We start from the raw sequence: 27,110 nt of genomic DNA on the forward strand, positions 1-27,110 counted from the left end.
TAGTTACTACAATTACAATAAAACTGTAGATCAAGCATCAGTTCTTCACAAGTAACTTTTTTTGGGGGCAAAGTTCTTAAGGATCTTACTTTATTTTGAGGGTTAGTTCTATCTTCATTATAACCTTGTTACATAATGATGAGAATTTGTGTTTATGGAAAATGAAGATGACAGTACTTGTTAAAAACCAAGTTGGTGTTAAAAACCAAGTCTGGGTTGCTGAATTACAACCCAGAGTATTTGAGTACACATGTAGCATGACATTATTTTCAATGAATTTAGTACACAATGGATACATTTGTGCAGATTGTAAACAAAAATGTTCTCTGTACCTGCTCAGTTTTGCTGTGAAACTAAAACTACTCTAAAAATTAAAGTCTATTTTTTAAAGTATCTCATATATACATATATATACTGATATGTATATATAGATATATAGTTTCTCTACATTAGATTTTAAACTAATTGGACAAAGATAATTTCTCATTGTATGAGAAATATTTTTGCCAAATAGTCATTATTTTTCTAACTTTTCTAATTATTTTATTACTTATTACTTGAACCAAAAAAACCTTTAATAAACATGTTATATAAAACTTCATGTGGGCTGGGTATGGTGGCTCACACCTGTAATCCCAGCACTTTGGGGGGTTGAGGTGAGTGGATCACTTAAGGTTAGGGGTTTGAGACCAGCCTGGCCAACATGGTGAAACCCCATCTCTACTAAAAATACAAAAATTAGCTGGGAGTGGTGGTGGGTGCCTGCAATCCCAGCTACTCAGGAGGCTGAGGCAGGAGAATTGCTTGAACTAGGGAGACCAAGGTTGCAGTGACCCGAGATCACGCCATTGCACTCCAGCCTGGGCTACAGAGTAAGACTCTGTCTTAAACAGACAAACAAAAAACACTTCTTGTGATTATTCTCCCTGGATGTAGACATTTTTAAACCAGGAAAGTATAACGTGAAATGACAACAACCAATAACATGAACAATAACATAAAAACAAAAAGCTATCATGTTCACTTATGTTAATCTTGTACATGTTACCTTTGCTGACAATTTACTTAATTAGTAACATCTTTCTAGGGTCAAACACTACACTAGTGCCAAGAGACCTATGGAAAAAATTAAGAAATGAGTCCTGTCCACCATGAATTACAGTTTTGTCACATGGAAAGAGACATACACAACGGAAATATTTAAGGAATAGTACAATACAATAGTCAAAATGGGTACTACGTAGCTTCAAAGTTGCAGACAGAGGTAAGGAAAAAACAAAAATACTTAAAGTATTCAAGGCCTAAGGATAAGGTGAGATCTGAACATGTGGGAGGTGGGTAGGTTTTGCATGGACAAAAATTATCATGACGTCTTATAAACAAGAATAGCATCCAAAGGATGGTTGGAGTTGATTCCGTTCATGACATTTAAACCCACACAGTCAGGAAGCCAGTTTGTAGTTGAAACTGAGATTCATATTAAATAGGTAGAAATAAGTCTGAGTAAAGAATCAATCATAGTAAATACTTTCTGAGGATCTATCGTGCAATACTCATTTTATGCACTTTATTACAATTACCCTACAGGTAAGTACTATTATCTTCAATTTATAGATTAATTTACTGAGATGCAATGAAACTAATTAACTTTCTCAGAGTCACAGAGCTTGTGAGTGGCACAGCCAGATTTAAATCCAAGTTTGATTCCAAAACTCATATTTCTGTTACCACATCACTTTGTCTCGTAAACAGAATATAATTGCAGCAAATCTTTCATTCCATTGTGCTGTAAGAAGGAACAGTACACCTGGAATTTTAAAAACTTGAACCTGAATTTGAATTCTTATATTAGTTATGAAAAATTGGTGAAGCCCTCTATAAACTGTACCATCTTTTGTAAAAATAAAACAGTGAATAGATGACAGCTAGTCACACAGATGAATGAGGAACAGACAGAGGTAACAGAAGAATGGACATTCTTCCGATGTTGGCAAATACTATATACTCAGTAAAATTCACTGAATTTAAACTTAAGTAAAGGGATTGTGTAGAGCATCAGCTTTACGCTAGTTAAGACGATTTTAAGTATAGATTTGGAAGAAAGTAGTTATGGTTTTTATAGCTAATTCACAACTGGTTCTGCTGTTTAAGAAGGACTCTACAATTGAGTCATTATAGTTGGCAGAAATGATATGTAGTCACAGCATATGATCCTATGGCAAAACTTCTGAGACCATATTTTCATCACTTCCCAAGATGTCGTATAGGTGAAGTATGGCCCTTAGCATGGTACCTACAGAGGAGACACTCAGTAAATATGTGGTGAATTAAGTAAACGAGGGGACAGAAGAAAGGGAGGAAGAGAAAAAAAAGGACAAGAAGAAGAAAGGCTGCTTGAATTTAAAAGCAGGTAAGCATATCATTTGAAAACTATTAGATGACTCAAGTGTATCTTTTAAAAGTCCACAAAGTTTTTTATTTTAATACAGACAAAATAGATTCTTTTGTTTTATAAAAATGTTACAAAATTTGTTATTCAACAACTATGTTATTTATTAATTTTGCCTTCGTATATGCTGCCAGCAAAGAAATACTAAGAAATCCTGACTTGATCATGGTGAATCAGAAGGCATGCCTGGATTTTTTATCACTCTAACTGTGCAGCTAATCATCCAATCTCAAATTTGTTTTTTATGACACTTCAAGGATGCCCTTAGCTGCATCACTCCTTTGTCGTCAAAAGCTTAGAAATAACAATTAAGCAGATTCCTGAGTTACTAAATGACACACAACCAGAATTGAAACTCAGAAACTTTTAGTTCCATGCTAAGCCCACAAGGACACAACATCTCTAAAACATTAATCATAATTGGGCACAAATATTTTTGTCACTATTCCCTCCTGCCCTCATTTTCTTTTATATCTCATTAAGTTCATATTCTATTAATTGAATTATTGCTCTCAATATGTTGACTTTTCACCATCGTAAACTTATACTGATTTTTCAAACTCATATTGTAAAATCAAGCTGTCATGAAATGTAAAGATGTCCACTTCAGTTAAGACTCATTAAAGGTTTGAAGCTGGAGAAAATTCGTGGAACACAGGTCTTTCTTTTCATCACTTTTCCTCCAATCATCATCTGTGAAATTCTTCCCAACTTCTTAAATGTATATTCAAAATGCCATTCAAGAAACCAATCTAATATTCGGAGGCATGGATAATAATAATAAAGTTGATCTCCATGGATATTACCAACAAAACAATCATTAAAATAAACAGATAAAAATGAAGAAATAATCCAAATCAAAATATAATTCTCCTTGTCAGGTGGGAAGAAATACGCAAATTCAGGGAAGCAGGAATTGCAATAAAATGTCCGACTCCGTTCTTTCATTGTCTGTTAGAATAGAGAGAGAAAGATGCAATAAGCACGGATGGGGATTTTTTTTTTTTATAACTTTGTGTATGGTGTGAGGAGTAAAATATAAGTAATAAATTTGTTTGCTTTAACATTTAAAACATTCTCATTTGAAGTAATTACATGTGTTTTATTTTTTAAAAAGCAATTGTAGGCACAATAAGTGGTCAAATAATTTTGTTGTAAAAATAAGTTTCAATTAGTATATAACTCTAGTCTAAAAAGAAATAAAGAAGAATACACGCTGAAAGAGCCAGGAAATAGAATATTTTCCTATCAAAACATCAAAGTAGGCCAGACGCAGTGGCTCATGCCTGTAATCCCAGCAGTTTGGGAGGCTGAGGTGAGTGGATCATGAGGTCAAGAGACCAAGACCATCCTGGTCAACATGGTGAAACCCCATCTCTACTAATAAAAAAATTAGCTTGGCGTAGTGGCGTGTGCCTGTAGTCCTAGCTACTTGGGAGGCTGAGGCAGGAGATTTGCTTGAATCTGGGAGGCGGAGGTTGCAGTGAGCCAAGATCATGCCACTGCACTCCAGCCTGGTGACAGAGAGAGACTCTGTCTCAAAAAAAAAAAAAAAAAAAAAAAAATTAAAGTATTCTGTTCATTTTTTTTAAGATACTACACAGTGCCAATTAGAGTAAAGCAAATTTTATCACACATAGTCGATGAAATTTTAAATCTCTCTAATTATTTTAGCAAACAGTCTGATTACATGTATCTTTAAAGAATATTAAATATTACATATTGATTATTCCATAAAGTCTCCTTATGGTAAAATACATATACATAAACAGTTTTTTAAAACCTTTACCTTTCAGTACTTGGGTAATGATAGAGTAATATTTTCATCAGTGTGGCAAATTTGACCACAAAATTGACCATATGGTTAAGTAAACTATAGTGTATTATTTAGATAGGCTATTATATAAATATTAAAATGGCTTCACAAATAATTTGCAAATAGTCTGAGAAATGCTTATTTTATGCTAAACAAAATGAGAACAAGGTTAAAAAATGTATATCATAATATTAACATAAATGTGTAAAACAAAATGTAAGAACTGTAGGAAAAAAAGTATAGAAAAACATACACTAACATAATACTTAATTTTTACTGACTAGTGAGACTAAAGTTTAGTAAGCTGCTTTTCTTTCTAATTTTCATCATTTTCCAAAGTTTCCATAGAGAACAGGGCTTATTTTTATAACTGAGCAAAAGTTTAATAAGATTTACTTTAAAAAATTAAAAATGGAATTAGAGTGAACCTACCAAAAAAGAGATGGAAACAAGGTGTCTCTCTTAATTTCCCTTCATTTGTTTTCTAGGGGAATCTGTATTAATAGCAAAACAGCACCCAGTGTGCACATATGTGTGTGTGTGTGTGTGTGTGTGTGTTATATACATATAGATAGATAGATGATAGATAGATAGATAGATAGATAGATAGATAGATAGATAGATAGATGATAGATAGATAGATGTGGGGAAGGATATAGGATTATAAATGTGAGTTGAGTAAAAATTGTATTGGACTCCTGCTTTTAAAGCTATTTTCTAGAATCAACCAGCTTGTTCTTATCTTCTAAGTGGCACACTATATATCTCTATTGAAAAAACACATTCATCTCTTCCCCTGAAAAACAGGAGATTCTCTCTCAGTTCCCTCAACCATGGGAGGATAAATGTCTAAAGAAACTGAGCTGCTTGAATGTTCATATCCATTATAACAACTTGTACTGACCAAAGGAGTTACTGTACCTGACATTACCCAGAGAATAAAATAAAATGAGCACGCTTTTTCACTAAAATGAAGAGTTCAACCCATTTTATCGATAAGTCAAGTGTGCTATCTCTGCAAAAATAAACCTTTCCACAGTCTTTCTTAAAAAGAAAAAAAAAAAAATCACACAATGCTATAATACCCAGCAGACTTTCCACTCAATTAGCCACTAATAGAAATATTAAAAAGAGGTGCTTGAGGGAGGAAGCTAAAGCTCGAAATTTGATACGTGACATTTGGGATTAAGTTCTTCTGCCTTTTAGAGTATTCATTCATTGAAGTACATGTTTTATTCAAAATAGATCTAATCAAAAGTTCAACTAAGAGTGTGCTAGCCATATGAGCCATATGGCGAACACGCTGGATTCTGATACCTAATTAAAATAGGAGTAGCTTAGCCTTAACATACTCCTGGAAACTGTCCTTACTATGAAAAAATCAGTGACTTGCAGATTCTTTCATGGCAAGAGACTTGATCAGTCACAAGATCAGACTCGAGTCAGTTTCAAAAACCTCTTGGTTGGAGGAAACTTAAGTAGAGTTTTAAAAACAACAATTCCTCTAAGGGAATCTAGTACTCTTAATCAGACGTATACGTTTAATGTGCATTTTAATTCTCAGAGATAGTCTGCCTTTGTAGCATGAACTCAGATTAGAACAGAGAGATGGGAGGAGGCTATGCTGTAAATCCCAGCAGTTTCTAAATCTCACCTTTCCAAATGGTCACTCCACATCAAGGTTGAGGAACACTGGCAGGGTAAGGAGGTGGAGCTGGATGCATAGTTGTTTGTGTGGTACCTGATCTGTGAACAGACAGAGGATTTCACAGCACACTTCTTTGAGTATTTTGAAAGAAAAGCAAAACCAAAAGGTGCATATCAAAGTCACTTTGGCTATGATGAATAAGAATATTTTAGATATTACCTTCCTAGGACCATCTCATTTCTACTTCCAAGCTTTGACTCACACTTATTTCCTCTGACACTTAGACATCAAATACCACTTGCGAGCCGAGACCATGTCTGATATGACTGGGGAAGTTATCGCAGCACTTGTTAAACACTGAATAAGAACTCACTGACCTCAAGTGACTGGTGAAGAGAAATCTAATTCAACTACCCTCCAGCTGATTATTTTTCGTGATTTCCCATTGCTCTGGGATAAAGACTAGAATTCTTAACATGACATCAAAGGCTGTTTTATCTGGCCTCGGGACACAACTTCAGCCTCTTTTCAAACTTTTTGCCTTTTTGGTCTTCTGTGCTCAGCCTATACCAGCCATCTTCAAACATTAAGAACAGTGTCATCCTCCTTTATACCTCAGGGCCTTTGTACTTGCACTTTCTTCTGCCTGGAGTATGCTTCCATTTCTTCATCACCTGGCTAACTTCTACTCATCTGATAGATCTCAACTTGGAGAATCACTTCCTTGGAGAACATCCTGTTGACTAGGACTGGTCCCCCACTATACGACATCTACTATTATTTTTCTTTCAGGAACTGGTGTTGTATGAAACGTATAGTTATGTGTGTGATTATTTATTGAATATGTGTCATTGTACCTAAGCTATAAGCTTCATGAGAGCAAGAACCATGCCTGGTTTTGCTTACCACTGAGTCTCCAGCAGCTACCACAGTGCCTGGCACAGAAATCATGGTGGATAGGCATTTGTGGCCTGAACGGACAATGCTGCACAGCCAGTCCCGAGGCCCATCCCTCAACAGCATTCTCCATGTTACACATCTCCTAAATTCATTGGATGTTACAGCCAAAAAAGGATTCCTTTTTTTTTTTTTTAAATAAATTTCTCAGTAATTGTCTTTAAGAAAAAGACAGAATAAAATGAATTCCTCATAAAAATGTGTTACAAGAGAAAGGAGAAAAAAATAAAATCCAATGTTTCTTCAGTCTTTTAAAATTGGCTTCCTAAGGTTTTATTTTATCTCTCAAAAAATTAATTAAGATTATCTTAAGCAACATGGCCATCTTAAGTGGCATGGCCTTATACAAGCTGTCCAGACAGACATATAGTTTTCCAATTCTTAACTGCGTTAAGCTAATGGATGATTTCTGTTTTAGGCAGGCAGTGCTGTGTGAAGAATCATAAAATGCCGTGTCTTCTTTGCAGCAGAAGTTACACTTTGACCAATACCTATTCCACAGCAAACAGAAAATGTTTAGTGGCAATTCGCACAGAGATTTTATGGTTCTGGAAGACTGGTCAGACTTTGAAGAGAAAGGAAAACAAGTTTTTGGGTTTTTTAACATTTTTTTTTCTGCAAGACTTTCAAAGCCCCCGTTGTACTCCTATGTGAGAAGATTCTCCATCTGCTAAGGAATGATCTGGTTAGGATAAGTTCTCACCTTAGCTGACCACTAGGTTCCTCTTCCTGCTTTTATGCTGCTTGGTTCTTATTTAGAGCCCTGCTTTAACTAAGGAAATGCCCTTGGGCTTGCATTATTTGTTGGCTAAATTTTAGAAGCAGACTACAGCTGTAGGAATTTCGATATCACATACCTGTACAATGCAAATAGCAGGAGATTACATTAAAAAAAAAAAAAAAAAAAAACCTAAAAGAAGAAGCACTGCAAGGTAATTTGTCAAGAGCCAAGAGTTCTGAAGCATATGTTTCCCTAGAGGCATTGTCTGTGGAGCACAGAGGATTTTTAGGGCTCTGAAACTAATCTACAATTCCATAATAGTGGACATGTCATTATACATTTTTCCAAACCCAGTGAACCCTAACGGAAACTATGGACTTTGGGTAATAATGCTGTCACTGTAGATTCATCAACTGCAATAAATATACCACTCTGGTAGGGGACATTGATAATGGAGGAAGCTATGCATATGTGGGGACAGGGGGTCTGTGAAAAATCTCTGTAATTCTCAATTCTGCGATGGACTGCTCCAAAAAATCAATTCCATTTTTAAAAATTGTTGTGTATTGGAGATTATATATGATTTGATCTACTAATAGCCTTGTTACTACTGTTTCTGACCCAAGTTTTCCTTCTCCTTAACATGTCCTTCATATTGTTTCCAAGGCAAATCTTGGCAAATCATAAATATCTTTGAAAGTTTCCCATTTCTAAAAGATAAAGACTACCATATGTCAGGTGATGCCAAACCCCTTTGCCTTTAATTTCGTTTCATGCTTAAACCCTTTAGTACCCTGATCTTCGTTCACACCAAATATGGCCTGTCCTGAAAGTATAAGAATGAACAGGTACTAATGAGCCTCTCTTAGACATATCAGCTCTTGCAGCCATAAAGATTTTCCTTCATGCTGCCTAGGATCTTCCTGCCTGAAATAAATCTTGTTCTTGTTCCAACTAAACTTACAGCTCTGTTGCGTTCTTCCCAAATTTCCCAGTATATAAGATATCCAGTCTGCCAGCAAAGTTTATCCTCCCTCTGGATGTGAGAGCCCAAAGATTTCAATTTAGACAGCTTTACTTACTAAACTGTGTTACAGGATATTTTTAAATAATTCAGTTAAGGCGGTGCAGACTATTTATCAGTGTACTTGGGGGAAGGGTCGGTGTTGATCTTCCAATTTGAATTTAACTCTTGGGCTAAATTGTTTTCCTATGGCAATTCTGAAAGATGATTGATGTGTGAATGCAGATGCCACAGACACCAAATGGAGACTACACAAGCATAGCTCATTTGTTTGGCCTTCTGCTATGGCTCATTTGTAGACCCTGTGGCTGTTTATGGTTTAGCTGAGGATGCCTGATGCCTGTATTCACAGAGCCATGTTGCCTCTGTGGGCTGAACACTATGCCAGTTTGTCTGCATCATTCCTTCCAGAATGACCCAGCTGTACCACAGGGTTATAGCTACTTTCCATCATGTCGTTAATAGTTATCTCTGCTCACCCACACCAGCTCACTAATTTATCCCCATCCACACTGCTTGATCCTGAATAACTGAGGACTATGATGGTCTATGCTGTCACCTTCAGAATTTCAAGGCCAGATTTGTAACATGGCATAAAGCTAGCTAGATTTTGAAGGAACAAAGAGAAAACTATCCTAGAATTCCCTCTCTTCACCTCTGATTAACTGAGTCCTTGTTACAGGTCATCCCGCTCCCATAGCTATCCCCTCCCTCTTCCAACTTCCTGACCACTGGCTCCTTTCCATCCACTTTCAGATATGTGGAGGCTTCCCTTGTCTTGGGAAACCAATACACACAAACACCTGTGCTTGACTGTTTGTCTCTACTCCTTCCTACAAGCGCAGTCCAATGTTTTGCCTTCCTTTACCACCAGCTTTTTAAAGTGACATACAGTGTCAGATGCTCCTAATTCCTCTCCTTTTAACTCCCTCCTAAACAACTGACCAGAATTAGAAGGTCCTCTCCCTTTGTCAGACACTGTTCAAACACTTTACAAATAATAATTCATTTAATTATTTGTAATTGGTACTCTTATCATCTTCACTTGAGATATGCAGAAACGGAGGCATAGATAGGTAAAGTAACTCGCCTAGGGTCACCTCCAGGTGAGTGGTAGAGTTTGAATTCAAATGCCAGGAGTCTAGTTCCAGAACACGGGTCCTAACCACACTCTACTGCCTCACTCCCTCCAAATTCTGTAATTGTTTTTCATTCCTGTGCTAATAAAACTAGTCTCTTAGAAACTTTTGGTATATGCTCTCATCTGGTATTGTAGTACTCAGGCTAGACATACCTGTACTGCATATTAAGTTCTAGAATTGACAAACCTCCCCCTGCTTTTTATGCAAGTATAGTGAAACTTCATTAAGCTGGAATGAACACATTATTCTGATAAGAGTAGAACTAAATTTTATATTGTTCATGACATAAAATAGAGTTAATCGGTCAAATTAATAAGCAAAACATATAAGGTAGTAGGAGCAGCATTTGACCTACTCAAGGGGGAAAATACAGATAATTTTAGAAATACAAATCCAGGCTTCTGATATCAAGGGAGTCTTTCCTGATCCAGATAATAATATGTATAATGCACTTCTTGATTCCTGCCTTGCAGGAGTGTGTACCCTAGTTGGGAAGCAATTGAAATAACAAGAAATAATAGAAAATGGCACATAGTCACAGTCCAGAGCATAAGATGGTGATGTTCACCATCATCTACTTTGTTAGAATTTGCAGCCTATATTCTGAGCATTGGCAAGTTCTTCTTAGGCACCAAGCCACCAAGAGAGTAGTGATCCCTGTGGGCGTAAACGAAACTGCACTTTTTAAAGCTAAGAGGAGCCTTGGAGATGATGTAATCCAACTCTCTTATTTACAGATGAGGATACGAAGCCACTTTTTTTACAGTCAAAAAGTGAGCTTGCAGCAAAGTCCTATCTGGAATCTAGCTTCCTCTTTCTGCTCTATCACTAGGCCCAGTAATAGATTTGTAGATTTAATCCCCGCATAAATACCCTAGGACATACCTTATTGAGCAAATGCTTGTTTCTTTAAAAAAATAAAAGTGTGGATAACTGAGCAGGGTTAAGAAACTAAAACATGTGAGCTGGGCCAATTATACCACTCAGTGAGCCCCACAAGAGCAGAGATTTTCGTGTTTCTGTTTGTTGATGGAACCTGTGACTAAACCAGAGTCAGCCACAACGTGGTTTAATTCCTATGTGATGTTTGAATGAACGATTTCTTCTACATGTTTTTACATACAATGTCTATAAGTGAGTAGATATTATTTCTATTTTATAGGTGAAAAAAAAAATTTAAGCTGAGTGAAGTTGACTTGCTCAAATCTAGACCTAGAACCAGAACTAGAAACCAGGCTTTTGGTGCCTAATACATGATTTAGTTGTAAAAAGATAGCTTTCATAAAAAATTTATTAGTTATTCTGTACAGGGAATACAGATAGACTTGTCACTTCAGCAGAATTCTGAGGAAATGGGTATAGCTGGCACGTTATCTACTGTCCTTATTTACTTGCTGGTCTTTTGGGTGTGAGCCATCATTTCTAGTCCGGGGCCTGCTCTATCACACTAACAACAAAAATAAACTGTTTCCCCTTCTTACTTTCCAAAGTTTCCTTCCTTTCTTATCTTTCCTCTCAGGATTCAAACTGCCTGGGGAAACAAAGTGGGTAGGCCAGGGACTCTCCTTCCAATGAACATTCTCACACCCCTTCATGAGACTCTGAGCAACTCAAACTGTATTAAAGCCTCTAATGCCTTACAACCGTCTCCTCAATTTAACTTCATCTTTTGGAGTTTTTACAGCCTCACTATCCAAAGAGATTGTACAGTTACTAGGCTTTGTAACTTCTAGCACTGCTTTCTGAATCTTCATCTTTTAAGGGGGTTCTGTGTTTTTCTCTTTCTAAAACATCAAAATATATTCTAAAGATAATAGACCTTAAATGCAGTTATACTGGTCTCCTCACAATAGTACAGACTGTAGAAGCCTTAAGGATTCAGAGAAAGGGGAAATATAAAAGTAACTGAGGGGAGTTAAGGTTTCATAAGGAGGTGCAGAGCATGAAAAGAACTGGAAGGGGGTGGGGAACGGCTTGAACAAAGACAGGACTGAATGAGCAAGAGTGGAAGGCAGCGAGCAAATACAGCTGGTTATTGTGGATGTTTCACTTTTGGACTAAGATTGGATAGAGCTGGATTGCAATTGGAGAAATAGAACTGTTACCACTTTCAAATAAGTGGGAACTTTGACATAGTTTGGGGAGATTGATAGCCAAAAACCCTAGGCAGGAAGAAGGGTAAACTCTAGAACATACTGCCCAGCTGGAATCCTGGTTCCACCACTTATTAGCTGCGTGACCTTGGGTAAGTTACTGCAACTTGCTGGGCCTCAGTTTCCTTCTTGGTGGAATGGGAATAAAGGTTGTACCTACCCCTATAAGATTGTTGGTGGGATTAAAGGGTTAATGCAGACCACCCATTATGTCTGTAATCCCAGTGCTTTGGGAGACCTAGGCAGGAGGATTCCTGGAGCCCAGGAATTTGAGCCATGATTGCACCAATGCACTCCAGCCTGGGTGACAGATCAAGACCCTGACTCTTAAATTTTTAAAAAAGGGGTTAATGTATATTAAGCACTTAGAACAGAATCTGACACAATGACACAAAGTAAGCACTCAGAAAATATTAGCTATTCCTATTTCGGCCATAACGGACAGGCCATTTATTATGCTAGCCTCACCTACAGGTTCTTGTAAGGAAAATTCCCTGTCCCACAACTTCTGCTGAAGGGGCAACTACAGGTCACCTATTTTGTGCAAAGATTCTGTACATTTTAGGCATACTTGATTGGACAAGATGTGCAAGCTCAAGCCACAGGTTAGCCACTGATCTATGACTTTGCCAGTCAAGGAAAAGTGACCTTATAAGGAAGAGACTTCCTTTCTTGAGAATCTTAAGAAAATAAGGAAGATTAGTATCAGGAACAGAGCCATGAGGAAGAAGATGATTAAGCTAAGAAATTATATTGACAATACAGAGAAAAAAATAGACAACTGTTAATAGAAACACAATTATGACAAGCAGAAAATAGCTGGGTCCAATAATGGTGGACAATAGGCAAGGGATTCCATTTCCTCCAGTTGTTGATTTTTGGGATCTTAATCTACTCTCCAACTCCAGCCTACACACTCCAAGCCATAATGTTGTTTCATTTTTCTTTTCTTTTCTTTTCTTTTCCTCTCCTCCTCTCCCCTCCCCTCCTCTTTCTTTTCTTTCTTTTCTTCCTTTCCTTCCTTTCCTTTCTTTTCTTTCCTTCCTTCCTTCCTTCCTTTCTTTCTCTTTCTTTTCTTTCTTTCTTTCTCTTTCTTTCTTTCTTTCTTTCTTTCTTTCTTTCTTTCTTTCTTTCTCTCTCTCTCTCCCTCTCTCTCTTTCTCTCTCTCTTTCTTTCTTTCAAGACAGACTCTGTCTTGGTCACCTAGGCTGGAGTGCAGTGGCACAATCACAGCTCATTATAACCTGACATCCTGGGCTCAAGCCTCCCATCTCAGGCTTCCAAGTCGCTGGGACTATAGGCATGCATCACCACACCCTGCTAATGTTTTTATTTTTTGTAGAGATAGGGTCTCACTATGTTGCTTAGGCTGATCTCTAACTCCTGAGCTCAAGTGATCCTCCTGCCTCAACCTCCCAAAGTGTTGGGATTATAGGCATGAGCCACTGTGCATGGCTCATAATGCTGTTTCTATTACAATAAACCTCCTCTTGCCTAAGTTAATGTAAGTGGTGATCTATTTCCTATGGCCCAAAGAACATAAATAACCAACGAACACAAACACCTTAGGTGATGGGTTTGGGTATCCGACACTTGCTTTAGTGATCCCTGGTACCCATCAATTAATTGACTCATGGCCCTGCAGTGCACCCTCCACACTGCCCCCACAGTTATTCTCATTCAGAATGGGCTCCCATTCCTTTTGACATGCACAGGCTAATTTTCTTTGAAGGGCAAGTTCAAATTCCACTTTCTCCATGAATACATGGAGACTATACTGGACAGAGGTGGATCCAGGTTTTGTGGCATCTGAAGAGTATAAAACTTTCTTTAATAAAATGAATATAAAACTAGGTCCCTAGGAAAAGGCCTGTGCAAGTGAGAGATTTTGAAACTTCAGCTTCATTCACTTCCCTGTACATCTACTTCTGATACCAGGTCAAGAGGGATGTTTTCTCCATGAAATTATTCTACCAGGTATATTTTACAATAGTGTGTGTAATCACACAGACCTGCTACATAAATAAGCTCAGTCTTACACTTGCTGCCTCCCACTTTGGGAATATCATTTGTGATTGGACTGCAGTATTCCACCACCCCCCCGGGCTGTTGGGAAGAAATTCCTGATGTCTGACAGACCTACTGTCAGATTTGGGAGGGAAAACATTGATCAGTATATGACACTACTCCTGCTCATCCAGCATCTAGCATATGCCACCTAATATTGGTAGCTAAGCCATTCTCCACACAACTGTTTCTAAAGAGAATCTGCTCATTACACACAGACATACACAGACATCCCAACATATATGCTTTGTAAAATTGCTGCTTTTTTTTCTATTGTCCTTGAAATAAAGATGAACATCTACTTCACGGGCCACAAGTGTCCTGTCCACCTCTCCACCATCATTCCTCTCTCTCTCCCACTCCATATTAGCAGAGCTAAAAAATGTACTGTCCATTTGTGGACATCTATGAAAGGGAGCAGTCAATAACCATTAGGAATAGTTATCTCTGCTTTTAAATTCCACTGTTTTTTCACTTCCTCCTACCCCCTTCACCCTTGGCTCGGTTGAAGGTCTCAGTAAAGACTAATAAAGAGATGATAGATTTGTTAATTGGCTTAATCACTGAACAGTATAAACATATATCAACACATCACATCATACCCTATAAATACAGAACATATACAGTGACTATTTGTCAATTAAAAATAAAATAAATCACAAATTTCTAAAAAGAAGCTACACAAGTAAGTGAATAAGGAGCTGTATGAGGGTGAAGCTTTGAAGAATGAAAAAAGGAGGCTTCCCAGACTGACTAGAAGCACAGTAGAGAGAGGAGAGCCACCTAGAGAAACAGATCAGAGAGAGCCTGAAGGGACCTGTGGAAATGCAAGAGCACAGCCCAGAGGGAGGCCTGTCAGTGACGGCCAGAGCCTAATCACTCCCCGGAACCATCAGAGTGCTTGAGAGGGACTGCATTTCATGAAGTCACCCAGGATGTGCTTGCGTTCTTTTAATTAATTTAAAAAAAAAAAAAAAAAAAGGAACTTTCTATGGCTAGAACTGGGGATATTTGGAAACATCCAGAGTCAGTCATTGACTATCAGTACCACTTGATTATCAGTTCCATTGAGGCGGGGTTCAAATCTACCTCGTTTCTGCTCTATGCTCACATATCACAGTGCCTATCCCATAGTATGAACTCGTTAAATATTTAGTGAATGAATGGATAATCTTTTCAACAAGACTCAAGCTTTTTGAAACCAGAGACTGTGTCGTAAGTATTCTGTACCTCTAAAGAACGCAGCACAATGCCTGACACAGAGTGACACTAGTTATGATTTGCTGTCTGATTTAGAAGGCTCTTTATGTGCCAAAGGGAGAATTTTTTTCTTTCAGCCTGGTGATAAACATGAACACCTGGTCAAATTCACATCCTGCCTTATCTTTTATGTGCTCCCAGCTCTGTAAAGGTAAAACAAGCAAAAGGAAGAACAATTATTGGTATCAAAAATACAGTAGTCTAGAGACTAATCCTTCCCTGAACTATCTTTGTCACTTTCTGATTCACTGAATTTGGTTGGTTTGTTCCACAAATAGAACCTCTTGGTTCTCAGAACCATGAGGAAACAGCCATATCCCTGGAAGCAGACTTTAACAAGAGGCTGCCTCCTAAAAGGTCCTAGTCCCCAGGGATTTATTGCCATGGAAAGCCTGAACTGCCCGGAGGACGAATTGTACACATAACCATTGGGTTGAGTACAGAAATTGTTGTTACTAGATAAACAGTTCTGTATGGTTTAGCTGTTGTGAGTATCTGCTATGTTGCTAATTGATATAAATAGTAACATTATTAAAGTTCATCAAGGCTGGGTGCGGTGGCTCATGCCTGTAATCCTGGCACTTTGGGAGGCCAATGGGTGTGGATTACCTGAGGTCAGGGGTTTGAGACCAGCCTGACCAATGTGGTGAAACCCAGTCTCTATTAAAAATACAAAAATTACCCAAGTGTGGTGGCACACACCTGTAATCCCAGCTACTTGGGAGGCTGAAGCACAAGAATCACTTGAACCAGGGAGATGGAGGTTGCAGTGAGCCAAGATCACACCTCTGCACTCCAGCCTGGGCAATAGAGTGAGACTCTGTCTCCAAAAAAAAAAAAAAAAAAAAAAAAAAAAAAAAAAAAAAAATTCATTAAATTAACAAAATTATTCTAACTATTCAAAGTTGCTCTACTAATAAAACAGTAAGGGTAACTCTGCAAGACCGAGGTGGGAGGATCACTTGAGGCCAGGAATTTGAGACCAGCCCGGGCAACACAGCAAGATCTGTCTCTACCAAAAAAAAGTTTTAAATTAGTCAGGTGTGCTGTGTGAGCCTATAGTCCCAGCTACTCAGGAGGCTGAGGTGGGAGGATGAGAGAATCCCTTGTGCCCAGGAGTTAGAAGATGCAGTGAACTATGATTGTACCACTGCACTCCAGCCTGGGCAACACAGTGAGACCCTGTCTCTAGAAATAAAATTTAAAAAAATTTAAGTCAATAAGGAAAGCCCTTTAACTTAGTTAATAATTTAAAGAAAAAAAAAAACAAGAAAAATACATATTTTTCAAAGACAAGGATAAAGTTACACAATTCAGAAAAATTAAAGAGATATTTTGGTGAAACAATAAAAATGTTCTCTAAATCTTCAAAAACTTCCCAATACATTTTCCTGAATTGGTGATAATATTGTCTTCTGTCCCCTTCCCACTCTCATGGAAACCCTTCCATCATGATAGCCCGAGGGAAAAGGGAGAGCCAATGCCAACTTGAGCAGCAGGAGAAAACCTTTGCAAGGAAGGTCCTTTGCAGACAAAATCCTTCTAGTGCTAGAAGAGGGGAGAGCATAGAAAGAGGAGTAGGAGATAACATCCTTACTTCTCCATTACAATGGCCTCAGAGTCAAAATCCAGAAGCAGGAGAAAGAACAGAAACATCACAGAGAAAGAAGAAATGGTCACAAGCTGTTTAGTATACAGGCTGATGAGGTGTCACCGCATGTATGTGTGGACATGAAGGAGAAAGCCAGTTACCATTCCCTGACTCTCCTCCAGCCTCCCTGAACTCTCCCTGGGGTTTATGGAAGGCAGTGGAAAGCTGTACACCATAGAGACTGCCATGGAGTTGCTATTGTTGGAGGCCGAAAGAGTGAGGGTCGTGATCAACTCAGTGTACTACTGGAGGCTATGTGAGTAAACAGTAAACTGTTTCTCATAAATGCAGAATGTTGGCAAACTGACAAACTGTATGCCACCCAGAAGAACTGCGGGAGGGAAGTCACAATCCAGGCACAAGTGTTTCTTGTGATTAGGCAAATGTGAAGCCTGTTAGTAATAATGTGAACCTGTGATCAATTAAGCAGCTGACCCGTCATTACCTCCTCCTCCGTGTTCTTTCTACCCAATAAATACAAAGGGCTGCCTTTGCTCCCTAAAAGCAGGGAGTTCTCTTCTACCCCTGGACCCTTCCTTAAAATAGTTACTTTTGTCTTAAGTTTTCATTTCCGTGTTCGTCACTTTATTCAGTCTTGTAATGACCTTCTCAGGCAGTAACAGTAGTAACTGTCATAGTGACGGTCTCAAGTAGTAGCAGTGGCAGTCTGTCACAGCTATGATTAGGGCCAAGATGACATTGTTAGAGGCATTTGAACCAGAGCAACTCTGAAATCTACTGGACTGCATTCCCAGACGGTTAGGCATTCTAAGTCACAGGATGAGATGGGAGGTCAGCGCAAGATACAGGTCATAAAGATCTTGCTGACTAAACACTTTTGGTAAAGAAGTTGGCCAAAACCCACCAAAACCAAGATGGCGACAAGAGTGATCTCTGGTCATCCTCACTGCTACACTCCCAGCAGCACCGTGACAGTTTACAAATGCCACGGTAACAACAGGAAGTTACCCTATATGGTCTAAAAGGGGAGGCATGAATACTCAGCCCCTTGTTTAGCATATCATCAAGAAATAACCATAAAAATGGGCCACAAGCAACTCTCGGGGCTGCTCTGTCTATGGAGTAGCCATTTTTTATTCCTTTACTTCCTTAATAAACTTGCTTTCACTTTACTCTGTAAACTCACCCTGAAGTCTTTCTTGCCTGAGATCCAAGAACTGTCTTTTGGGATCTGAATCAGGACCCCTTTCACGTAACACCATGGCAGAGACAGCAGTTCCTATGAGGGAACGAGCCTAAGGCAATGGACTAGAGGAAGGAAGTGGCTGTGCCTCAAGAGTCTTCTGTGCCACTGAGATGACAGTGGGGCCAAGTCAAGGAAGCAGGACCACAAGGCAAGAACATGCTGAGGAAACTGTTCCCAGGTTTCACCGGCATTGAAATCAATGGTGGATGCCAGTGGCTGTCTAGCAACCAGGCAAGACAACAATTGATTCTGGGGATTTCAGGGAGGACCCAAAGGGCAGGATCAGGACCTGCTTTTGATAAACTGCCTCCCTTCACTTACCTGCATTATCACAACGGCATGTGAGCTTTCTCCTTCACACAGATGCCATCTTGGCTAAGGGAAGGGCGTGCTGGGAGAAACCATGAAAGATAACATTTGCCTCAAAGAGACTGAATTAATCCAAAATAAGAAAATAATGGATTGACAAAATATCTTCCACTGCAAGATCAAGAACCTATCTCCTACTCTTCTACCTCCTAGCTCCTGCTTCAGCCAGCAGAGACCAAACATTTGTGAGAGTTTTGTTCTATCGAGAAAAATTTTAAACAGATATCTTTAAGCACCTAAAATTGTATTAATTTTACAATTAGTATTTACTGTAATTGTATTACAGCCTCGTTGTACACTGTATAATTTTCACCCTGGCCATTAGCAAAACAGAGACTCTAAGAGCCAAAGAGCTATCAATGGCACTAAAAAAATATGGTTATGGTTTTCCCCTTTATAAATCTGTGAATATGAGCCTTTTCTTTTCCAGTTTGAGGTATTATAACGGTGACCAGGAAGGAAACGGAAATGGTGTCAAAGATAACTAATAAAACCAGGCCATTCTAATTCCAAACAAGTTAAGAATATATGTCTAAAGACAAATTAAGTCTGACAAAACATGTAAGTTATGTTTTGTTGTATCATCAGTAACAGGAGTCAATCAAGGGTCTTATTGCAATTTTATCTACAGTTTTACAAGGTAAATTATAAGAAATACAGCTCAGATAAAAAGAAAAGATTAAATGTACTCTTCTAGTATATTACCACATCAATAGTTGAGAAGGATTAAATAAGATTAAAGTCTATCATAAATACGGTAATTGCACTAAGTAGTTCCACGATAAATCGATCTTTATTTTCCAAGTAAGAGCTGATTTGATTGATCTCTATGCACTTCAGTATTCTGGAGGATTTCCTAGTCCCTGAGGCTGCAGGTGTGGTCACTGTCTGGGGGCAAAACACTTAACACAGCTGAGAAGAGATTTGTCCCCTGTGTTCCCAGCTGTGCATAGGCATAACCACAATACAATCAAATTAGATCACAGCCAGTGTGACACTGCCATAGAATAATTATTGGATACTAGCAGAAGCTGTCAAGGGTCTTTTATACATCCAATAAATAAATTCAACTGAGTAGTGAAGGTCAATTCAATTTAGCCCTCATTGATTACATATCTTTCATGTGTAAGACACTATGCTAGGCATTAAAAGAAAACTTTGACTCGTCACCAATAAAAATGTTTTGTTGTTAAACAGCTCGCATTATGTAGTGTAAATTGTATGTAGTTAGTGGTTATGAAGCGCCTAAATTCACAATGCATTCTCATTTCTCTAAGTGATAGGAGTATCAAAATACAAGTGTCTAAAGCCCCATTAGTCACAATATGACCATTTGGAATCTGGATCTTACATAAAAGTGGTTAAAAACCCAGTTGTTTAATTTTAAATATGAAGTAATATAGCAAATTACTTATCATTCAGCTTCTCTTATTCTTAGTAATATAGTAACTGTGATCTTCAAGCAAAACCTTGATAAATTCTTTGACATAAAATAACCCATAGGAAGTTTTAAAAGTCATGCAATATGGGTACATAAAACAAAGAACCATTCTTGGACTGTGGCAGAGGCTTCCAATTGCTTCCTAGCATCCACTCTCCTCTCTTTCTGCCAGAGCTCTGATTGTGAGCTGGGTGCCAACTAAAACACTGCATTTCCAGACTGTTTCCCAGTTAGCTGTGGCAACGTGACTAAATTCCAGCCCATTATTTGTGAGCAGAAGTGATGAGACTTCTAAAAATTCTCCTTAAAGGAAAGAGGCACACCCTTCTTTATTTACTTTTCCTCCTTCCTGCTGACCAGAAGGCAGAATAATGGCTGGAGCTCAAGCAGCTATATTGGATTATGAGGCTGTGCACTAAGAATGACAGCTAGAAATAGCTCCAATCTCTGATAACCAGGAGTAGCCGGATCAGCCCTGGACTGTCTATATCCAGAATTTATATAAATAGGAAAGAGATACCCCTCTGTGTTCTTTTAACCATTGTTTTATTTATTTTTTGTTTTTTTCTGAAGCTCACCAAAACCTAACATACTGATAAAGTCATCCCATCAGCCAGAATAAATTCTGAGCAGTTATCAAGAGAAAACTTAAAGTAATGTGAAGAGAAGCCACACTTGTAAAAGGAAACCAAGAGCTTTCATTATAGCTAGCCTAAAATGAAGTTAATTACCTAAAATGTTCTGTCACCAAGGCTTTGGGAGTTAACATGAGGAGGCTGGTTTTATTGTGTATCATGCCCAGAAGTTCAATGATAATTGCAAATTGTTTGCATGTAATTTCCCCAAAACTTGTACAATATTTTGACATTCTTAAAGCGGAGAGGTGACATAGTATCATACTACTGTGTAATAAAATTCTGCTCTGCCCTCATACTGGGTTTACAATACAGATAATGGCACTGGAAAGATCTGAGAACTGAAATCAGAATGCTTGAAGCTTAACTCACTATAGACCTGGAAAGTTGTTTAAATTTTATAAAGCTTGGTTTCTTATCTATAATATAAGGATAATGATAACAGCAGCTCCATTTTCTACACAAGGAAGTTGGGATAATCAAATAAAATAAATGTACGTCTAAGTGTTATTGTTGTTACTAAAATCATTTTGGTGCTCACTTATGTTTCACTGGGAGAGGCACTCCGTTTTCAGTTTTCTGGAATAATTACCTTTTAAAAGGGACTCTTTTTTTGCCTGCATTAACTTATTTTCTCTACTTTCTCACTTTCATGGTTCTGCAGAATAATTTTGTTTTTATGATATCTGAGTTTTCGTGAGCTACACATATGCAAATATTTTTAGCTAAAAGAATATTATTGAGAATGTGTATTTGGCTAACTCATAACTGCTTCTTTTGAAACTAGCTGAGAAGCACTTGGACTGACACTGAAAATAAAAATAAATTTCTTAACTAATTATAGAAGGCTGAGCAGTTATAATATGTCGCTTACTGATTGAAATCTAAGTACTATGTGTAACAAAATTTCTTCAACCCAGGATCAAGCATCCAGACATTTCACATGGCAGCATTTACTTTGATAGCATTGACCAGGCATCAATGGTGTAAAAATGCACCTGGACTTACAAAATATTGAAGTGCCTTCTGAATTAACAAAAACATATTACCAATCCTTGGAACCTACACACACACACACACACACACACACACACACACACACGCATATATATTTTCACATATATACAGGTATTTGTAAAAATACATATGTGAAAATATATACATACATATATGTATGCGTGTATATACACATCAAGCTTCTGGGCATGATATACATGTATGTATATGTATGTATTTTTCACATATGTGAAAAATATATATACACACATGCATTTTATATACATGTATATACACATATAAATACATATATGTACATATATATATATTTGCGACAGGGTCTTGCTCTGTTGCCTAGGCTGGAGTGCAGTGGCATAATCACAGCCTCCCAATTACCTGGTACTACAAGTGCACACTACCACACCTGGCTAATTTTTATGTTTGTAGAGACCGGGTTTCACTGTGTTGCTCAGGCTGTTCTTGAATTTCTGGGCTCAAGCAGTTCTCCCACCTCGGCTTCCTTAAGTGCTGAGATTACAGGTATGAGCAACTGCACCTGGCTGAAACTAAAATATTTAACTAACTGATGTGTATCACTCCACAATCATATAACATGGAGATTAATATTAATAGCAATAAAAATGCTAGATTATCTGTGTTTACCTGGAGCAGAATGAAAAATGCTACAATTCCATTTCACAAATAGTGAAGGGAAGATTTAATTTCTTGCTCACAAGAAAGCAGGTTATTTGAATTTACTGTCGAGAACTGCCTTCTGAATGTCATTCATTTCATAGGCTTCCTTCCCATGTGCATCTCATTGACCTTGGGCTTCCATTTGATTAATAATAAAAGTCACCTAACCTTAAATTCCACTCAATTCTTCTCTCTCTCAGACACTCACACACATACCTTTAGAACTCCCACTCTCCAATACAATCTAGAAAAACGAGGCACTCTACAAGGGCATATACTCAGGACTTGGCCCTACCCTCACACTTCTGACAGTCCAAGGAAACATGGCGAAAGAGGAACTGGCCTGTGGACATTACACTTTGGTTTTACTGCTCCTTTCTTGGAAACCCTACTCACTCTCTGCCCACTATCCCTGAGGCTGACTGGTGAGATATTTCCTCTCTTATCCTCTCCTCTCCAAACCCTCAGTCTTCCCTTAAAAGCCTACTTTCTTTAATTTTCCACTGCTACTTTCATTACACTATCCGAGCCAGAAGGCTAGGTTATAGAGAATATATGTGGAATGAGACAGGGAGGAAAGGTTGCTAGGGAGTGAGCACATGGAGACCCTGACACCAGTCCTTTCTGGGAACTGCAGGGAGATGCATTCCGTGCCACAGTCTCTGAGGTGGACCCAGAAGAGAATTTTGAAAAGGTCTACAATAGTTTCAGGTGTCTGTCTTCTCTTGAGATTTGCTCCCTTCCAGCCCTTCATGTCTTTCCCAGGTTTTTCCAAAGAAATCCTAACTCTAACTCATCATTAAGGCTTAACTCTTCTATGTCCCATTCCTCTATGGCCTTACTAAGTGGCTAGAGGTAATGGAAATAGTTATTTATGACATATGAGAGTGACAGTGATTTACTGTGTTATTACCCAGATAATACATTTACTTTCTAAGATGGGCTTTTTGTGTCCTTGCACAAAGAAATGAAAATTCTTAGATTATAGGTCTTATGGTAGATCCTATAGGGTTAGGAAAGCTTTTGGAAACCGTTTAAATAATAATAATAATAGTCTACATTGAATTGGTTATACTAAATATCAAGCACTTTTCTAAAAGTTTTACACATTTTAGCTCATTTGATGTTCATAGTAATCCCAGAGGAAAGTACTAATACCTTTACAAATGAAAATACTGAGCCCCGAGGAGGGTGAGTAATTTACCCTCAGTCATACAGCTAGTAAGTAAATGAACTGGGGTTTGAACCCAAGTAGTCTGGCTCCAGAATCCCTGCTCTTTATTTAGCCAGATACCTGTGAAAAACAGCGTCAAGGCTGAAGTTAGTCTGGGAGTCAGAAGGCTTGAGTTCTAGACCTGGCTCTGCCTCTAAGGAGCTATGCAACTTTGAGCAAGCCACTTAAACTCTCTCAGGTGAACTGAATTTCTGGTTGATAGCCTTGTTTTTTTGGAAGCAGAACGATTTCTTTCAATGAAATCCTAATTAAAAGCCTGATATACACAACAGATAAAAGAGAGATATTGAGCCTAGGCTGCTGTTAGAGCTGCCCACATATTGTTCAAAAATTGAACCCTTCACCCCTTACTAAAGATAGCGCTCTGTTGAACCAGTTGAACTCCTTCTGACTCAGTGATCTCTACTGCTTCTTTCAGCTACAGGACCCTGTGTAACCGATTGTGTAGAAACACCTAGCAGCTTCATGTCTCAAAATATGCTCCCCTCTCTATCATGCACTCAGGTGGAAACAGCCTAGTGTTAGAGACAGAAAAGAGGCAACACTTGAGCAACCAAGGACATCGATTTCATCATTTCACTTGATTTCCTTCAGGGCTCAACCAAATAAAAGATACTAATGAAAGCCTCACCCTACACTATACATTTCCCTCTGAGAAGCAGAGATGAGAAATGCAGTTTCTAAGCACTTAGCATAGTGACTACCATTTTCGAAGTGTTTGATGAATGACCATCCATGCTAATTTGAATACTATGGCAACAGTATAACTAAGACCCAAAACATGTATAACAACAACATTGCTCTAGGTAGAACTTTTTGAGATTAATTTCATTAGATACTTGGAAATAGATTCAATTAACCTTGTTTTCCTTCTTCAATAAAATTAGATATGAGGTCCCTCAATGTTAAATTCCCCCCTCTTCTAACAAGTATATCGAGATATAGATCTGGATATACTTAACTTTCTTCCTACCTCCAGAAATTCTCTTATGAACCTCACTTCTCTTGTTCTGCCTAGTGGAACACATTCATCTTTAAACCGTTTGTTTTTCAGTATTACTGTCCTATATTTGTTACATATCCCCCACTAAGAAAGCGGAATGTATCACAGATGGTGTCCTTCTTAAAAGGAAAACTTCTAGAGAGACAGTGCAAGACTCCTGGGTCTTTGGTTTGCTTTGCAAAGTGCATGTGTATACGTGGGACAGGGGTGAATATGTCTCTGCAATAGAGCTTATGACACCCCAAAAGCTAGAGGAATCATGCTATACTAATTTTCTGAGAAATTCACCAAGTATTGAAAAGTGAACTGGTCTTGGGCGGAAGTTTACATTTTGTACAGTTAGGTTAAAATGTCTAACCACGGTAGGCTCTCCTTTTGCAGCAGCCCATTAACAAAACTGAGGTGTGGGTGAAGAGCATTAATAACAAGAAGCTCTACAGTCTCTGGAGAGCTCAGAAGAAAGACTTTCAGGAATGACTGGGAGGCTGCTCAGGTGTGCTTTGGAGTTTTCCAGTCTTTGAGATGTGTTGCTTGCATTTTTGCTCCTCAAGGGCATTTGCATCCGCACTGTGGTTAAGTATAGTAATAAGCAGAAATTAGAAGCTGAATGCAAACTGAGTGAGTGAAGGAATAGGGATGCAGTGAACAATAAGAAGAATTGATGGAGAAACTGCAGTCTAGTGATATGAGCACATGGCAGGAAGCAAAACAAAATTTCTAAATGTGAACAGATCAAAATCCTGTTCAACTTCCTTGCGCCTCAAAAGGAGGTGGTCAGAAGTTTTCTTGAAATGCTCTTGGTTCTTGGAAGGAAAGTGTTTTTTCACTCTTTATCAGTCTCTGACTTCATAGCTGTGTTACCAAAATGGCTGGAAGCAAGGATGTGGGTTTAGACCCTGCGGCCAAAGGCTGCTCTGCTCTTTGCCAGTTTCTCTGCTCCTGCCAACCACATCTACCCTTCTTCTCTCTTCTAGCCTGGCTGCTCACCTCTCAGCCTGGCCATTCTCCAGCTGGGGCCATTGCAGACATCTGAATTAATGCAAACACTGTCTTACCTTCACATCACCTCAGAAACTTAATATAAGAATGTAAGAAGTGTTGCACACACTAAGACCCGTAGTTCATTCAATTTAATATTCTCTCCAATGGTGACACCAAGGGACCTTTACTGGGATGGAAAAAGAGGCATTCTGAATAGCATGCATGCCAAAAGTTTGGATACCATTATCTCTAATTTCAGTCCCTAATTATAGTTAACTATTAACAGAAACATGTAGCATATGAAACATGTAGTGTATGCTGTGTCTATCAATGTGGTAAGTCTGTAAACCTTATTATTTTTTTTTTTAGACAGAGTTTTGCTCTTGTCACCCAGACTGGAGTGCAGTGGGGCAATCTCTGCCCACTGCAACCTCTGCCTCCCGGGTTCAAGTGATTCTCCTGCCGCAGCCTCCAGAGTAGCTGGGAGTACAAGTGCACACCACCACGCCCAGCTAATTTTTGTACTTTTAGTAGAGACAGGGTTTCCCCATGTTGGCCAACATGTTCTCCATCTCCTGACCTTGTGATCCACCCGCCTCGGCCTCCTAAAGTGCTGGGATTACAGACATGAACCACTGCGACTAGCCAAACCTTAATTTTTTTTAACTAAACCCTCCTCTTGGGCATCATTGCATTTTTTGATTTGTACTATTTTGTTTGGTCATTAAAATCAATTTAATAAATATTTATATGTCTACTGTATGTCTCTACTTCAAAGCCTTCACATTCTTGGAAGCTGAAGGTCTGGGGAGGAGAGGAAGTGGGAGGGGCTGGGACACTAAGATTAAAATGATGTGTCTTTCATTCAAGAAGGTGACCATCCAGTGGCGGAGCTAGAAGCATGCACAGCTCACTGCAATACAAGTAGAGCAGTGAGAAGTAATCACCGAGGCATAAATGAGGTGCTTATGGATGTACAAAGGAGGGAATCAGTAATTCTGAATCAGGCATAAGGAAACAATTCTTAGGGTAGGTGTCTTTTGAGCTGCGCTTTAATGAATGAGTAGAATTGTGTTCATTGAAATTAACATTTAAGCAAAGTAAACACTAGAAACAGAACTGGGAATGTGCATAATGTGTTTGGGGAGAGGATTCAAAAAAGGCTGGGATCAGTGTAGTCAGAAAAACATTGGAATGGTAGATTGGGATTGCTTTACTGAGAGATTTGAACAAGTTAAATCTTTTGGGCTTTGTACAGTGGGCACTGGGGAAATAGTAAAGGACCCTCTAAGTCTCTGCTCTTGAAATAGATAGTCGAGGACACTACTATCTCCACGATTCAAATGAGAAAACTGAAGCTTAGAAGGAGTAAGAAACTCACTCTAAAGCAAGTGTAGAAGTGATATTTGAGCTGAAGTTTCACTCTAGCGTCCAAATACTACACCTACTCTGAGTCTTTCTTTAAAAATATTTTAGAATTATTTTAATTGACAAGTAAAAATTATAGTAATAACATGATGTTTTGATATATGTCTTAGTCTTAATTTTTTATAAAATAGGAATAATAACAATACTCCCTAGCTAAATAAAAATACTCCCTAGCTAAATAAAAATTTGATCAAATAAAACTACATTACCTTAGAAAATATAAAATACTAAA

At 38.3% G+C, this 27,110-nt stretch overlaps 1 protein-coding gene across 2 annotated transcripts in view; it reads right to left on the minus strand.

The window, feature by feature from the left end:
- PTGER3 (prostaglandin E receptor 3) overlaps positions 1-27,110 on the minus strand; it is a 201,457-nt gene that overhangs the window by 118,062 nt on the left and 56,285 nt on the right. Inside the window, exons 3-4 of one of the 2 annotated variants that reach the window (XM_009210887.4) lie at positions 5,920-6,011; positions 2,452-3,400 (exon numbers count right to left, since the gene is read on the minus strand). The exons of the other annotated variant lie outside the window; for it this stretch is intronic. Of the exons in view, the coding sequence (XP_009209151.2) occupies positions 3,394-3,400; positions 5,920-6,011 (99 nt within the window). The 3' untranslated portion in view covers positions 2,452-3,393. Of the gene's footprint in view, positions 1-2,451; positions 3,401-5,919; positions 6,012-27,110 lie in introns of those variants that run through there. 2 annotated transcript variants of the gene reach the window in all.

Source organism: Papio anubis, chromosome 1, assembly GCF_008728515.1.
Source record: "Papio anubis isolate 15944 chromosome 1, Panubis1.0, whole genome shotgun sequence".
Taxonomy (NCBI): Eukaryota; Metazoa; Chordata; class Mammalia; order Primates; family Cercopithecidae; genus Papio; species Papio anubis.